Below are 17754 nucleotides of genomic sequence, written 5' to 3'. Positions count from 1 at the left end.
AGACAGGTTAGGACAGCAGACAGACAGGTCAGAGAGACAGACAGGTTAGGACAGCAGACAGACAGGTCAGAGAGACAGACAGTTTAGGACAGCAGAGAGACAGATAGATCAGAGAGACAGACAGATTAGGACAGTCTCTGCAGTGCACTGCGTGTTGACCGCTAATTGAAAAGTACTCTTTAGCGTTACAACACAGTTCATCACAGAGAAATTGTGGACTTTTATATTGTTATGCCTCCGCTGGCGATAACTGTGGCCGGAGGCCAGATGCATTATGTTTTTGGGTTGTCCATCCATCCGTCCCATGCTCATTAACGCAATATCTCTGGAACGCCTTGATGGAACTTCTTCAAATTTGGCTCAAACGTCCACTTGGACTCAAGGATAAACTGATTAGATTTTGGTGGTCAAAGTTCAAGGTCACTGTGACCTCACATCCGCCCGTTCCATCAAGGAAGTGGGGCAGAGCTAGGTTAAAGGGGCCATAGCTGGGGATAGGAAGGTCATAGAGAGTCAGTAAGGTAAGTAAGGGGGCTCTGACCCAGATTAATTAAAACCTTTCTACAAAGTGAGGGGCGGGGCTAGGGAATGTGGGCCATAGCGAGTAGAGAGTTGGGGTTAAAGGGGTGGGCCGGGGTATGTGGGTGGTTTTGGGGTAGGACCATTTTCCATGCTGGAAACGATTAGCCGTGTTGTTGAGGTACTCCCAAACATTGCCTAAAGTGCCATAAAGCTGAATGGCCATGCCACTGCCCTGTGGGCTTCAAGGTATTTGTGCTTGTATGAGTCAGACATGGATGTTTCTGCTCACTTGACTTGTTGGCAGAGGCATACTGTACAACCGCCAGGTGGTTATTTCTAGTTTTGTTCATTTTCTTTCATTTCCTTTCCTTTCTTGCAGAATTGTGGAGAATGGTCAGGAGCGGGTTGAGGTGGAGGAGGATGGACAGTTGCGGTCGTTAACCGTCAATGGTAAGGAACAGCTGCTGCGCCTGGATAACAAGTAACCACATCCTCCGCTGGAGACGCTTACCTCCTCTCTACCTTCAGCACAAACATACCAACAAACTGCTCCAAACAAACAAAAAAGCAACAACAAAACAACGCTATAATAGTGCTATACTGTTGTTTCAGATGTACATACTTTTTTTAACCTCTTATCTTCCTTGCCTCCTTTCCCAACAAGCTTTTGTTTCTCAACTAACAGATCAAATCTGCTGAAGTAGATACAAACTTTTCTATGCATTTTGTTAATTTATGCATTCATTTAGAGTTGTGGTTATATTTTGGCTCAGGGGGTGGTGGTGTTAGAAAAAGTGTTTGGGACCACAATGTTGTTATGTGTAGAAGAAGAGGTCTTTCCCTCTTTGAGTCCTCTGTATGCACTCTGTTGATAGAATACCGCAGGAATGAGTCTTTAAGACCTGGATGTTCCCCCGTCTCAAAGTCAATGGGATTTTTCTATGGGGATTTAGTTGAAATGCCTGAAATAAGATCTGTGGTTAGCAAACGTTTATGAAACAGTGAAAGTCATAAAAGTGTTCCTCGTTTGTGAAGATTATCGTGCTGAACACAAACGTCGCTGTTTCATAAACTTTTGTTAATCACAGACCTTATTTCATGCATTGAACCTAAATCCCCAATACAAAAATCTCATTGCCTTTGAGACGAGGGGACTGGAAGTACACTGACTTCTGGGTTGGCCTACGAAAATACATCATCCCTGCGGTACTCTCTCTCATGTCTGTCTGTCTTGCTCTCTCGCTCTTTCCGTCCATGGGCACATTGCTTCAAAAAGTGTATGGACAACACACACACACACACAAACACACACACAGACACACACACACACTGCATTCAGAAAACAAAGCATGACTGCTTTTTCATCTGGATATTAAAATTTAGTGTTGAACTGTATTTTCTTAAAAAAGAAAAAGAAAAAAAAGCTATGGGTAATGACTTAACATTTTTCCTTTGACTAAATTTCCCCCTCTGTTTACGGCTTGTCTAACCTCCCATAGTAACAATTACTTTTTTGTATAAAAAATGTGTTATGCAATTTTATATGTTCTAATACGAGTGTGTTTTTTGTTTATTTAATAAGCATGTACGCCAGTTACTGTTCAAGTCTTAATGTTAATGCTGCATTATGATGCACAGATGAAGGAAGTGGGTCTATAAATGAGATGTGATACACTGAAGGCATTTTGTGACTTTGTAAACAATAAATCTGACTTCCTGTTTAAATCTGATGTCATATCCTGTTTTGGGACGTTGACGTCTGAGCTGGCTGGTGGTGTTTTTTTAATCTGCCCTCATCCCAAATCAACTGCTCTTAATACAGTAAACACCTGGGGTCTCATTTATCAATCTGTGCCTAGAATCCCTACTAAAACTATGACTAACTTGTCCAGTAACTGTCTACGCGATCCAATCTGTATGTCACAATCTAGTGTCATCTTGCAAATGTATTCCACGTATAAGTACTGATGTAAAAAAAAAAAACGGTAAACAAGACAACTTAGGCCAATAATTTAAGTCAATTCTGACCCTTAAGCACATTTTGGGAGATGTGCCCACACCTGCTGGAGGCGATTACCCCATTACCAATCACAGTCCAACTGGGACATTCCACATGTGACTCCGCCCCAATCCAACCATGAATTGTCAATGCCAATTACTACATGACGCATATAAATGAGCCTGATCAGAGCAATCTAGTGACGAGTGGAGCCAGCCGAGGTCCAAAATGCATGACATGTCGCCAGTGAATAGACCCTTTTCACGGGGGGCATTTTGTGTCGAAAAGGCAGAATAAACACAGGTGCAAGCAAAACACTAATGAGGGTTTCCAAATTGCAATCATGGAATTTGGAAACCCCCATTAGTGTTTTGCTTGCACCTGTGTTTACCCTGCCTTTTCAACACAAAATGGCCCCCGTGAGAAGGGTCTATAGCCAGGAAGAGGGCTCGCATGCATAAATGCATAAAATAAAGCTGATAAATGTACAATTTGATTCTTTAAAAGTCTGACCCTTTCAAAGTACATCACAGTGCTTCAACTCTACAGTGCTGCTTAATCCAGAAGCTTACTTCCTGGAACTTTGTGAGGTAAAACACTGGTCCATTGGAGTGAATGGAGATGTCTCAACTCTTTTATTATATGGCTCTGAGACTGATTATCAATTGAACAGGGAAATTGCATGCAGGCGTGTGATAAATGAGACCCCTGAGCCCATTGGATCAGTCCAGTCATCCACAATCTTTTTTTTTATATCCAATTGTCTTAGATTAGATTTCAAATCATCTTTTCATTGTTAATTGTAGTAGTTAATTTGGGATTTGAACTGCTTTGCTTAACCAGGATTCCTTCCTTTTCTCTCTGCCATCTCTACTATCTGTGCCACATTAACACTAACCATGTCTGTGATTACACCGCAATAATGTCCTGCATGATCTGCACCTCTGTCTGCGTGGTGTTTTCAATAATGACATGCAATACACTTTTTAATCATGGGCCTTTTCCTGCTTTTCTTGTAGGGATGTTCCAAAGCGACTCATTTCCCTGTCGACTAGTTAATTTTTAAGTACTTAATTTACTTAAAGTAGTTAATTTTTTAGTTTTGCGGCCTCGCCCGTAGCTCACTTGCTCTTTTGACATCACTGATGACCACTGTGTGTTGCTGCCTCGCCTGCTCTATGACATTGTAATTAGGGCAATCACCTAATTAAGAAATCCGGCTCCGTCAGGTCACTCATACAGCCCAGCTAGGGGCGGAAGCCATCGACTCAGTCTGGTTCCTCCCGATTCTACCTGCTTATACTCCCATCACACTGATGACATCATCTCACTGATGACATCATGTGTGTGTGCCCCCCTATGACATCACTGATCAGTCTTGTCACAATGCTTCCGTGTGTGTGTGTGTGTGTGTGTGTGTGTGTGTGTGTGTGTGTGTGTGTGTGTGTGTGTGCGTGTGTACCCTTATGACATCACTTAAGAAAACACTCAGAAAACAGTCAACATTGAGCCCAATTTAATCTATAAGGTTAAAATGTCAGAAAACAAGTGATTCTCTCATCATCTTGAGCAACCAAACTGTGTGCCACTTTGTGCCCTTTATTATGAACATATTACAAAACATCATCGCTCAGTCAGCGCTGTCAATAGTCTTAAAAAAAACAAAACTACCATTGCAATTTTGGCTCCAAAATTGTAAAATGGTAATGTTTTAGGGGTAGGGTCTGGGGAGAGTTTAGGTTTAGGGTGTGGGGTAGGGTTAGGTCTGGGGGGTGGGAGAGGTTAGGCTAGAGGGGTCCCCAGGGTCGGAGACCCCCCAGAAAAAAAAACATTACCATTTTACAATTTTGGAGCCGACATTGTAACATAGCAACGTTGGTCCAAAACGTTGCTATTTTACAATTATTTGGAGATCGGGTTGTCACTGTGTGTCGAGATGTCTAGAGGTAATAAAATAATTTCGAATGAAAGTCGGTGGTGGTGCAGCAGGGGAAAAAGGTTTTATGGGCAAAATATTATTTCTGTTTACACCCCTATTTCTATAGTGAAAACTGGGGGGGAGACTGGAAAAACCGTTGCTAAGTAGGGTATGGATTTTGCTGACTGGAAGTTTGATATGGGAGACAGGATTGGGAACACACTGCAGGGATAGTCCCATTCTTGTTTGGGTGGAGGTTATCAGACTTAACCCTAGAACACTAACGTCGGGTGATTTTCACCCGGACAATTGAATTCACGTGATTTTCATTGTCTTGCTGCTGTCTGAGGTGGGCGGGTCCTTGGGTACCTTCAGGATGCTCACTGATGTCATTGAATGTAGGTGTATTTCCCTGCTCCCATTCATGGTTTTTTCTACCGGCTACGTGTTCGGGTGATTTTCACCCGACGTTAGTGATAGAGGGTCAAATATCTTCAGGTTAGGTTTATGGTTATTGTGGTGACTTGTGTGGTGATTTTCACCACACAAGTCCCATGAATTGGTGGACCAAAGGAGAAGTTGGGAGCTCCTGTTTTATTTTTTGGGGATTTTTTTAGTAACGATTACCTCATTTTTCACGAATTTTACATATTTTTTATAGTGTCCCCCATAATACATTTTGTGTGTTTTTTTGTGATATTTCACATTGAAAAATAAAAGAAGAGTACCTCAATTTGCCATGTATTGTTGTACTTTAAGATATTTTGACGAGAAGTATGTTTTATGGGGTATATTGCATCGGGTGAAATACACCCGACGTTAGTGATCGTGTGACTTTAAATCACGTTTCAATGGTGTATGCCAGTGACTCCAAATCCTTCTGAAGCTGAAGAAGTAAGGTGGTAGAGAGTTAGGATTCGAGGGGTAGGTAGGTGGAGTGGCTAGGGATAGAAAGGTGGTAGAGATTTAGGATTCGAGGGGTGGGTAGTGGGAGTAGCTAGGGATAGGAAGATGGTAGAGAGCCTGGAATCGAGGGGTGGGTGTTGTAGCTAGAGATAGGAATTTAGAGGAATATCCCATTTTAAATTAACATTAGGGTTCAGGGGCGGACTGGGATCCTAATTCAGGCCGGGCATTAGATACCAAGCAGGCCAGGCCGATACGGGCCGATGCGCGTATCGGCGCGTATTTGGGACGTTTGAAGCCCAATTTGGGCCGTTTGAAGCCAGATTTGGGTCGTTTAAAGCCAGATTTGGGCTGTTTGAAGCCCGATTTGGGCCGTTTGAAGCCCAATTTGGGCCGTTTGAAGCCCAATTTGGGCCAAGACCAATTTTACAATGAGATGCACCCACTTTAAACCTGAATAAAGTAATAAAACCACTAGTAAACCAGTAGGCGGCGCCTGGCCTGCTGTTCAGTGAGTGGCCTGGCCTGGCCTGCAAATTTTTTTTTTTTTTTTTTTTTTTTTTTTGGCAGGCCAGGCCAGGCCAGGCCACCGGGCATTTGCCCGACGTGCCCGATTATGCAGTCCGCCACTGTTAGGGTTATACTGTTGTGATGTCATTATTCAGTCTTAACACCTTGATTGCCAGCGACGAGTGTAGTCGTCAAACACAATCCAGCTGTTCACTGCCAGCGACGAGTTGACTCGTCAAAAAAAATCGATTTTTTTTTTTGACGGTGGGATGTGCATCGAACCCTTTTACATCTCTTATATAGGTATTGGACGTGTACAACGTGTACAACCCATTCCACCGACCCACTAAGTGGTGACAGTGCTTTCCTGACTAGAGGAAGGCAAGCAAAAAGCAGTGTGACTGAAGCCATTCTCATGAAGGTGGATTGGCGAAGGCGCTTTCATTTCGCGCTGATTGCTGGCGGTGCGGGATTGCAGATTTGCATAGTGGATTGCGGGTGGGACACACTTTGAAACACGCAGCATAAATATGACCAGAATCGCAAAAGCTTCATCAAAGCCCTCAACCAAAACTCCAAGAAGCGAGCGAGTCTAACCAGACTTCCTCAAAGAGCGGCCGCACAGACAGGCTCACACCCGCACAGCAGCAGCAAAGCAATGAGACTGTTGACAAGCGGGGACTGCCCCCTAGTCCGACACCAAATTGGAAACAAATCCCATTCTAAAAGGCTTTTAGAATGGGATTTTCAACCCATTCTTTTTTGTTTCTTTTTCGCTATAATTTAGAGTAATTTAATTTCTATTCAGAAATTTATTTGAGAGGTCGAGAGTATGAGAAAGTGCATTTGCAAAGGTAGGAAAGTGCTTGTGACATGGCGCTGCAGCCAAAAAGAACGCCCACAGGAGGGAGGAGTTGAGCAGAGGGAAGTTTACTGCTGTTATGGAGGAAATTACTGTTCAAAACTATTGTTTAGGTCTTACTGATGCCAAAAATGAATGGTTAAAGTGACTGTTCTATCGAATTTCACAAAAAGCCGTTTATCTCTAAATATTTTTTCTGATGCTGAAACCATGCTGTATTCAACTGCTAATGCTTACATAACTACTAACTCTACAAACTAACTCTTTTAGACAGAGAAAGCACACATTCTATTAGTTCTTTTTAGATGATTGGTGTTCACGAAGTCGTAACAGAAGAGAAACCTCGGCTCTTGTAAAATGAGCCTAGAATCCTCAAAAACCCCCCTGGCAGAAGCTATCTACAGCAAGAAAAAAACGGCTGGCAGTCAATGTGTTAAAGACCCCCTAAAGTCAAAAATCAGCTTTTCTTCTTGTTCCTTCAGTTGGATGTCTCAGCTTCACTGTGCTGAATGATGTCTGTGCAGCGTTTGAACTAGAAGGCTGTTTTCACAATCGTCTGCTGAAAGTGGAAGGTTTCTCTGTGCTCAGTGAAAAGGTGGTTTGGTAACATTTAGGGATGCACGATATTTATCGGACCGATAAATTATCGGCCTATATGGCCATTTTGCGTTATTATTAGTATTCCAATAATGACATTTTAGCCGATAAATAGCCCCCGATAACACGGCGGCAACTTGGCTTTGTTTTGCATTGAAGCGGAGCATTGTTGTCGCGTGCTTGTGACGTCACAAGCAGCTCCGCGAAACGGTTTTCACCAAGCATGATTTGTGACAAGACGAAAGACGAAAGATCTGTCTTTCAAAGGTCAGTTGACTCCCATACCGTTCCATCTCTTTGGAAAAGAGCAATCATTACTCCTCTTCCAAAAAAACCTGTCCCCAAAGAAAATAATGATTATAGACCAGTAGCCCTGACCTCCATTGTAGTCAAATGTCTAGAAAAACTGATGGTGTGGAAGCTGAAGTCAAACATACATGGTCAGTTAGATTCATATCAGTTTGCCTATAAAGACAACCGTGGCACTGATGATGCAACACTTACCATAACACACTCCATTCTGCAACATCTGGAAAACCCCAAAGCTTATGCCAGATTGTTGTTTGTAGACTTCAGCTCTGCTTTTAATACTCTGCAGCCACACATCCTCCTCAGTAAACTCAGACAGATGTCCGTTAACCCTTATATCATCAGGTGGTATCACTCTCTTCTAACCAATAGAACCCAACAGGTCTGAGTGAACCAGACACTATCTGAGTCCAAGGTCATCAACACAGGTGTCCCTCAAGGATGCGTGAGTTCTCCTCCGCTATTCACAGTATACACAGATGATTGCATAAGCAGTCACCCCAAAATTCTTATCATCAAGTTTTCCGATGACACAGCCATCTTGGGTCTTATAGACACAGACACAGATATTTCCAGTTATAGTTTGGAGGTTGCTAAGTTTGTGCAATGGTGTGAGGACCACCACCTCATTGTAAACACACAAAAAACAGAAGAAATTATTTTCGATCCGGGGCACCTGGGGGACCATTCTCCTACACTGGTCCACGGTGCCCACATTGCCCAGGTTCATTCATATAAATATCTGGGTCTTCATATTGATGACAACTTGTCGTGGAATGTCCATGTGAACTCTGTATGCTCTAGGATTCAACAGCGACTCTACTTTCTACGGAGACTCAGGGTGTTTGGGGTCGGACAGAGGGTGCTTTTGTTGTTTTATTCTGCTGTTATAGAGAGCATTTTACGTTATGGAATTTCTGTTTGGTTTGGCAACTTATCAGTTAAATCAAGATCACAAATCAATAGACTGGTTAACACGGCAATGAAAGTGATGGGGGTGAGAAATCATCCCACCCTCCAAATGCTTTTTGAGAAAACTGTAATTAGACAAGCTAGGAAAATTACTGCTGACCCCTCCCATGTCTTGCATATAGAATACGAACTGCTTCCATCTGGTAGACGCTACAGAGTCCCAATCAAAAACAAAAAACGATACCTCAACAGATACAAGAACTCTTTCATCCCCATATCAGTTAGTCTCCTAAACTCGGGTCATAATAAGCATCTACTGTAACTATGATGCACTTGCACTTTAATTGTATGTTTGCACTGTCTTGTGGTTTGCACTGTTTTGTATGTAGCAGCCGTATGTATGTCCAAGACAAATTTCCCTTGGGATAAATAAAATAATCTTGAATCTTGAATCTTGAACATCACAAATCCTGGAGCCAATCCCTGTCCAGTATTCAGCAGTTAAAGCCCCCACACATTCTCACTCCCAACTTGTCATATACTGTCAGGAAGCCTTCTTGCCATCATTTTGTCATGTGTTGGGAGTGAGAATGTGTTGAAAGGCCGTGTTTTATGCTGTGATTGGCTAGTTAGGTTCTAGATCACCCTGATTGGTTGCTTTGGATTTTTAAATGAAGGAGAAGGAGGGGAAGTCATTTTAAGGATTTTAACAAGATAATTACAAAAAATTTGGGCAAAACCATCAGACACATTATTATTCAAAGTATTTTATATACATCTTGACACATTCGTTTAGGGGGTCTTTAAGTAAGGGTTAATGCACGACGAGGTGTCCATTATCAGAAATTAATGTATGACGTGGAGGCGTGAACTGCTTCCGCGAAGTACATTAATTTCTGATAATGGACACCTCAAAGTCCATTAACCCGCTTATACCATGGTCACTTGCCAAAGAAACAAAACAAGACCATTAATTTATATGTTCATTCATTTTGCAATCAAAATCTAGTTTTCATAACTTTGGATATGAGTTGAGACAAAATAGTCCCCTCGGCTGCTCAAGATGTTCATGGGAGAAAATGGCCGCTGTCCGGCAAAATTTCTAGCCCATATACTAACTAATAACTTGGCCAATTGTATGTAACATACAAAACATACAACGACATGCAAATGGCTCGTTAAACTCGCATTCCGGGAATAACGTTAACGCCTGCAGGTCTTATAAGACGTAAGTGGTGCGAGGCTGGAGGAGACTGAAAACCATCTGAAGCTTTCTATGTTGGAGTCCAGGTATGTTTTCTACAAGGAAGTCTCTGTGTGTTGCTGTTAACTGCCCATTTCGTTTTCTTTTTGTTGATCTCATCTTTTTCCTCTTCAACTTGATTTGTATCAGTGATACAGGCAGCGCGCGCTCTTGCAAAGTGCCTGGCTGGCTTGCTGCAAAGTTGTAAACAGAGCTTGTTTGACAGTTGACAGCTGAGAGCTGGTTCTGTCAGCTGACAACATCAGATCTCCGAAAACGACAAATTTCTAAATAGCCGTTATTTTTGATAAACTGAGCACACACGGGTAATCTAAATAGTTACTTTGACAATTTTTTTTTTTTCTAAACTTATAAAAGTGCTATATTTAAGCAATATAGCATGAGAGCCAGTGTGTTGCCGAGTGGGATAACTGCTGAGCAGGGGGATATATTCCACAACACATGCAGCTCGAGTGCTATATTGCTTTTATAAAACGGTTTCCAAGTATGATAATATAATAATAATAATAATACTATAAGTCCGACTCCGACTGGCATGTCATTCTGATAGAGTCAGTTGAAACACTACTGTAAGGCGGGACCGCAAGAACATGCGGGTGATTTGATTGGATCGTTCTGGAGACTGAAGTTGACATTGGCCAATCCTGGCGCTTGCTGAGTAGCTGAGAGCTTTCTGGAATCCCCGACCCGACAGGCAGCTCCAGCCGCAGCGCTGCATTCTCAGCGCTTGCTGAGAAGCTGAATGCTTTCTGCAAAGCCGACACCAACTAACGTTACGGGGTTAAATGCGGGGTTAAATGCGGGGTTAACAGCCTTTCTTTTGCAAAGAAGACATTAGCCCGCATCTATTCTTGTACAAAACATCATTTTCTGTGAAGTGTTAGTAAAGTTATAAGCGAAGATCGATTCACAAGGATCTGACAGCTGTCTCGCCATTTTTTTTTCCTACGTTGTCATTTGAGGTAAGCCTTATTATTACTCTCTTAGTAAGAGAGTTGCCATGGCAACCAATAACCCATGGCCATGGGTTATTGAACTCGGTTACTGGAATTATACAATGGCTGTGAACCAATCAGATTGCTTGATTTGAGAGAGCCGTTTTATAATAACCCTTAACGGTGGTATAGAGCTCAAACGGCTCTGTTGTGATCCTGGCGCATTGATATGAACAATGGACAGACTATTTGACTGGAACTACTTAGCTAGGTGTACATTATCAATGTACATTATCACAAATTAATGGACACCCTGCAATCAGAATCGAATATTCACCCAGACCATGGTATAACCATCTACCGTAAATTCCGGACTATAAGACGCACCGGTCTATAAGCCGCGGGACCAAAATTGACTATTTTTTTCTTCTATAAGCCGCACCGGACTATAAGCCGCGGGTGTTTTGATGTTTAATTACCATGTGAAAGGGTTCGTGCACAGAGAGGAATGTCGGGAAAGAGATCGCTGTTTGGGGAAGCTCCCATTTATTAACATTTCAACAAAACAAAACAAAAGTCAGGTCACTAATCCCCAGACAAAATCACACAACAATAGGCTACCGTATATGTGCAGCAAACCTGTAACCAGAGAAGTCAAGTCACTAATCCTCGTCTTCCTCTTCTTCCTGCGTACTGAAACCACCAAAGTCCTCATCTTCAGTGTCGGAAACGAACAGGTTCAGGGTGGCTTCGTCAACCACTCTCCTCTCTCCTTCATTGTCACTCAAAACCAACGAACTCCTCTTCATCACTGTCGGCATCGAACAGCCTCTGAAGCCTCTGACGGCCCTCAGCGCCAGCTGTGGCGGCGTCATCCTTTTCATCCCGCAGCAGTCCAGCGTTTTGGAACCCGTTGGTGATTGTGGATGTTTTCACACTCCTATAATATTCCGTGATCTTCCTTTGTGTGAATTCGCCGAAGTTTGTGATTTTCTCCTGGTAGTCGGGAGGGAGTTGTTCAGTAGTTCTCCCCCGGACGGACAGTCCCTTTCGTCTCATGAATCGGTAGCACCAAGATGGCCCACCTCTGAAATGTTCAATTTTCATCTCGGTGGCGATTGTTTTGGCCTTCAGTCGGATCTGCACCGTGGAAACGTCTCGGCCGTCTCCTCTCTGGGTCAACACCCAGTCCTCAAGGGAATCTTCAAGTTCCGGCCATCTGCTTTTGTGGCCTCTGAAGGACTTTTTTGTCTTATTACACTGAGACAGTTCCTGCTGCTGCTGCTTCCAACGTCTCACCATTGACTCATCGATGCCCAGGATACGCGCTGCTGCTCTGTTTGTTTCTTTTAGTGCGAGTTCGACTGCTTTCAGCTTGAAAGCTGCGTCGTGTGACTTTCTGCGTACCTTCCCCATGGTAAGTGAGAGAGAGACTGCTTGTCTTGTTGTGATTCCGGGCTGATGAACTTTGCTTACCGTAATTACCATATGTAAGGGTTCACGCACAGAGGGGATTGTTGGCTGTTTGAGGAAGCTCCCATTTACCGTATTACCGTAACATTTCAACAAAACAACATAACACAACACCTTTGTTTATTTCGACAGTGCACACAGTGTCCGCGGTGTGGTGAAAAGAGGGCAACAGAGGAAATTAAAACAGAAGTGGATTTATAGGTAGAAAGAGTGCTAAAAAAGAGAGATTTTATTTGTATTTGAAATTTTTTTTCTGAAAAAATCCATAGATAAGACGCACCGTTATATAAGCCGCAGGGGCCAAAAAACGGGAAAAAAGCCGCGGCTTATAGTCCGGAATTTACGGTATATTTGCTCCTTTTCTCACTCACTTCCATGTCACCACCTCCTTTCCCTGCACTGGCATCATCATGCTCTCTCTCTTCCCCCCTCTTTCCTCTGAATACACCAGTTAACATGAAATTAATATTATCAGCAGGTCCAAATGGAATCTGCAGTTTTTTTGGGGGGCATTTTGCATTTTCTTCGCATATTGTTAATAGGGGTGCTCTGATCCGGCTAAGCCACGATCTGATATGATTCCGATTCCTGGGGTCACGATCCGAATCTATTCTCGATTCCAAGGATTCTCGATTCAAGAATCTAGAATCTATCCTCGATTCATCTATTCTCGATTCAAGAATCTAGAATCCATTCTCTACAAAGAGAGATTTAAGGATCTACTGCAGTCCACTGTGTGCTGCTAAGCCAAATATAGCAGTAAACAAGTGTATAACATTATGTAGTTTTATATTGCAATAATACACAAAGGCAAATCTAAGACAAAAAGGTCACATTTATTAATGCTGAACTTGAAATTCAACTTCCAAAGTATTACAGTGATAGTGATAGATAGAAAAAGTGAGTGAGTTATAACTTTCTACTTTAAAATGTCACTAGCCTACACTGCAGCCTTTAAAACCAGGAAAAGACAACATAGGCCTATGCCATATCACCATATCCAACATCTAAGACCATATATTGCCCACCCCTAATATTGAGCGCCAGAATCAACCTCTCAATTATGCAATTTGCAGAAAAACATCATTATCATTTGATTGTAAAGCTTTTACATGGTATACCGTGATCTGATGTCCCCTTATACTTAAGTTAATGTGATTTCTTTGATATTTTTGGAACCAGATATTAATCACTTCACAGCATCATGACTCAATAACATTACTTGGCAGAGGGTCTGTGCTCGTACTGAGCGCATTTCCTCATCAAACGCTGATGGTGAAAAACGTTTGCTTGTCACAAAGAAATAGCACTCGTTTGACTTGACTTATTTGAGGGAATGTAATTATGTTTGCTAACCTGTTACTGGGATGTTTATCGGTCTGGCTGAACGTGTCGGCTCCCTTAGTTTCCATCCATGCTCCCTTCGCCTGCGCAACTTTTAAACAGCGTTTACAGACGGGATATGTTGTGTCCATGGGCTTCCTCTGTACTGTCAGCAATGTAACGTAAGCAAAAAATAATTCCATATTTCGCTCTGTAACTGTAGTTAACGTTAGAGCTACTAACGTTAGCATAGCCTTTTAGTTGGAACTACGGAAGCCTGAAAAGGATGAGTGGCGATGGCCGGTGGGGGAGCAGTGCGGAGGGGGGGGAGGGACTGAGAAAAAAAAGAATCAATTCTTGGGAGTTGGGAATGGATCCAGGAATCGTGGCATTAAGAATCGCGATCCTTTCAAGAATCGTTTTTTTTGGAGCACCCCTAATTGTTAATTAAAATCTGCCTTGAAAAGCCTTCTTTAGCTGTGTCATTTCGGGTTCAACTGCTCCACAGCGCCAGATGTATCGGTTCGGTGCTCAGTGGTGCGAGGCTGTACTGCAGTTTACAATTTAGAGCGTCGGCTTCCTTGAATATCGTGGATATAAGACTTGATCCGGTTGCTGTAACCCTTTTTTTAATCCTGTACACATTCATCTGCCCATTTATCGATGTGATCAAACAAAATTGGTGTGACAGAACTAAAACTTTTGGTCTACTGCTCCATGTTCAGACAAGGTTTTGGATGAGAGTCTCGTTGCCTTCCCAACCAGCGGGTGACGTCATTCCAAGATGGCCGCGCTGTGAATATGGTCTATTGTTGTAATTAGGCCGGCGTGAGATGGCCTCTGTCAGGATCGGAGTTAGACATGTGGATCTATTCGCGGGTAGTTGATGGCCAAGGCAAACTTGGTAAGTGAAGTCTTGAGAAGCTGGGGTGTTGTGGAACTTGATAGCTGAGTCTGCACTTGTTCGAGGTTGGGGAACGGTTGCAGAGTTTGATGTGATCCTTGATGTGAGTCTGGATTATGAATCACTGGCCAGGACCTGCAGGAGCAGGCCCTTATAGACCCGAATATGACATCACCTGTGTTATGACATCACCAGCGAGGGCATGAAAGACACTTATGAATCATGACATCATCAGTGATCGATGACATCATAGTAGGAATGACGACGTCAAAGTAGGAATGATGACGTCATCCTAACAGTACCCTCCCCTCAACGGACGCCACATGGCGTCCAATGAGGCCATCAAGGATGGCATCTGGGAGACAGAAAATCCGCAGGTTCTGGTGGAGGGGCTCCTCAGCAGGCGGTTAGACCCCAAAGGGGGTGTCAGGCAGTGGAGGTGCTCCTCCCTAATACTGGATATCGAAGCCATAGATAGACCGACAGACTCGGTCTGCCGACTCCGAAGGCAGAGCCACAGGGGGCTCTGACTCAGCGAGGCCTACCTTCCCGACCTGTAGTTTGGGCAGGACACCCACCGTCTCCTTCTTTAAACGCCCCTTCTTTGCTCCTGACCGAGGGCTGACGATACTACGGGGACCTCCCAGCGTCAAGCTGGGACCTACGTGTGGGTCAAGAACTGGAATCGGCTGCTGCTGAGGTACGGGTTCAGACTCGGCGAGGGGAAGGTCCACAGGTTGTGCCTCAGGACCAGCAGACTCGGAGGCCCCCTGCGGGGGGACGGAGCTGATCTGCAGGCAGTGATTGAACTTCTCAATGAGACGATCGACACTCCTTTCCAACTCCTTAACCCTCTTGGAGACACACTGCCACTCCTGGGTCCTGCAGGGAACGCTGCCCGACCGTACGGGTTTCGGGGCTGGACTCTTAGAGCCTTGACCCGCTGAGAGTCTCACGGGCCGGCGAGTGGTGGACCCACTTACTGGGCGCCGGGAGCAGGAGGAGAGGTAATGCCCGGCTCGACCACAGTACCGGCAGCTCCGGGTGTCCAAACGGCGCTGCCTCTCCTCTGGTGTGATGCGAACCCTGCCGGTCTGATCACGGTACAGATGGCTGCTGGTGTTCAGATGTGGTTGCCTTCGCTTTGGGATGACACTAACTTCCCCCCAGAGTATGTGCTTAGGAGCTGGTGGCGGCCGGGAAGCAGGGCTAGTAGCAACGGCCGCGGTAGGTGGGGGGGCAGCGGGTCTGGAAACCTCCGGGACGAGGGTGCGCTCGGAAGCTGATGCAGTGGCAGGAGGAATAGGAGGCACGGGAGCAGTAGGGAATGACCTTTGGAGGTCCTCCACCGTCATGCCCTCGGCCCGCAGGAAACCTGCGAGCCTCTCCTTGAAAACGTCTCCATACTCAGCAGCACCCAGCAGGGGTACGTGCTGTGGCTCAACCAGCTGCTGCGGAGCAGGCACGGCGGGAGCAAGGGGCGTGGCTGCACTGGAAACCTCCGGTGTTTGGGTTGGGGTGACTGATCGCTCAGAAGCTGGGGCTGGGGATGACACCCAGTCCCAAGACTCGCAGTCCCAGCTCAGAAGCTGGGGCTGCGGAATGACACCCTCAGGGGGGTTTAGTCCGTCGAGACGATCTAGCCGGCCAATCAAGAGGGCGTGCCGATCAGCGGCTTCGGAAGCCAGAGCCTGGATTGCTTTTTCCTGCTGGGCAATCAGCTCAAGTATTGTTACAAACCCCTGTGCGAGACCTGGAGGCAGGTCTCGCACCCACCAAGGGTCTTCCTCCTTGATCGGTGGAAATCTATCCGCTAAATCCATTTCTGAGTGATTCATACTGTCAGGATCGGAGTTAGACATGTGGATCTATTCGCGGGTAGTTGATGGCCAAGGCAAACTTGGTAAGTGAAGTCTTGAGAAGCTGGGGTGTTGTGGAACTTGATAGCTGAGTCTGCACTTGTTCGAGGTTGGGGAACGGTTGCAGAGATTGATGTGATCCTTGATGTGAGTCTGGATTATGAATCACTGGCCAGGACCTGCAGGAGCAGGCCCTTATAGACCCGAATATGACATCACCTGTGTTATGACATCACCAGCGAAAGGCATGAAAGACACTTATGAATCATGACATCATCAGTGATCGATGACATCATAGTAGGAATGACGACGTCAAAGTAGGAATGATGACGTCATCCTAACAGCCTCGTTATTTGGCATTGTCCTCTCATTCTGTCACGCATTCTGTCACGGATTTACAAACCGATTTGGCTTTGGCCAATCCTGCCGTGTTCCACCCCCAAATCGAGTGGGATTCAGCGTGTTGTGGCGCTAGGCAAGTGAGAGCCCCAGGCAGCCCTTAACTACGTTAACTAACGTTATCCTGGAATGCGATTTTAACGAGCCAGTTGCATTTCTTTGCATTCTTAGACATTATCATTTGCTTTGTTTTGTATGTTACATACAATTGCCCAAGTTATGGGCTAGAAATTCTGCCAAGTTACATGCAATAGGCAGCCATTTTCTCCATTTCGAGGAGGGGCCGGGGTCTGAATTCGGCCTAATGCGGTGGACTCGTCTGCCATTCGCCTGCTCGTCAATGCTTGTTTTGCAGTACCCGTTCGCCTTTCACTGAAAAGTGTCTGAATTTTACAATTTATGGTGGTTTCTTTGGACTACGTGGGTGGCACTTGTTTCTGAACTGTGTTGTATTGATGCCGATGTGTGGAGTGTAGTTTGTACGGGTGGGGGGAAAAATCGATTCACATCGTGATTTTTAATGTCACGATTTTTTGAATCCATCTTTTATTCCAGAATCGATAATCGCGTCATTTTTTTCTGTTTATGTATGAAATGTTACCACTTTCATCCAGCACATTATAGAGCGCTTCCCACTGCTCCGTGGCTCATACAGCCAATCATGTACCTTGTTAGTACAAGTGACACAGACACAGCCAATCATTTAACAGACAAACTCCGAGTGCACCCACCCCACTCATACACAGCTAATCATATCCCTTGACAATGGTGGCATTGCTAGTGACGCGATGGTTTCATCTCACCCGGTGTTACAAAGAATTTGATGTGGGTGAGTTTCAATTTGTGTTAACGTAACGTTTTAACATGTGTTCTATTAATAAGCGCCCAGGAAATTAACGTTAATGTTAAGACACAAATTTCACAAATACGGACGTCTGCAACGTTACTTTACGGAATGCGGGACATCCGCAGATCAATTCACTTCTGTGAGCAGAGACAAAGTTGAACTGTTGGAAAGGTTTTACTTGTACTTTGGGACAGGAATAACTCATTGTGTCATCT

General features: G+C 44.5%; 1 protein-coding gene across 2 annotated transcripts in view; it reads left to right on the top strand.

Annotated features, from left to right (window-relative positions):
* LOC310791722 (dnaJ homolog subfamily B member 6-like) overlaps positions 1-17754 on the top strand; it is a 73705-nt gene that overhangs the window by 41985 nt on the left and 13966 nt on the right. The window contains exon 8 of one of the 2 annotated variants that reach the window (XM_083653376.1): positions 902-972. In XM_083653376.1, coding sequence (XP_083509502.1) covers positions 902-972 — 71 coding nt within the window. Of the gene's footprint in view, positions 1-901; positions 2141-17754 lie in introns of those variants that run through there. The other variant, XM_083653377.1, reaches the window with a different exon arrangement.

Source organism: Poromitra crassiceps, assembly GCF_964638095.1.
Source record: "Poromitra crassiceps genome assembly, chromosome: 17".
NCBI classification, from domain to species: Eukaryota; Metazoa; Chordata; class Actinopteri; order Beryciformes; family Melamphaidae; genus Poromitra; species Poromitra crassiceps.
This window is presented reverse-complemented; position numbering and strand designations above follow the sequence as displayed.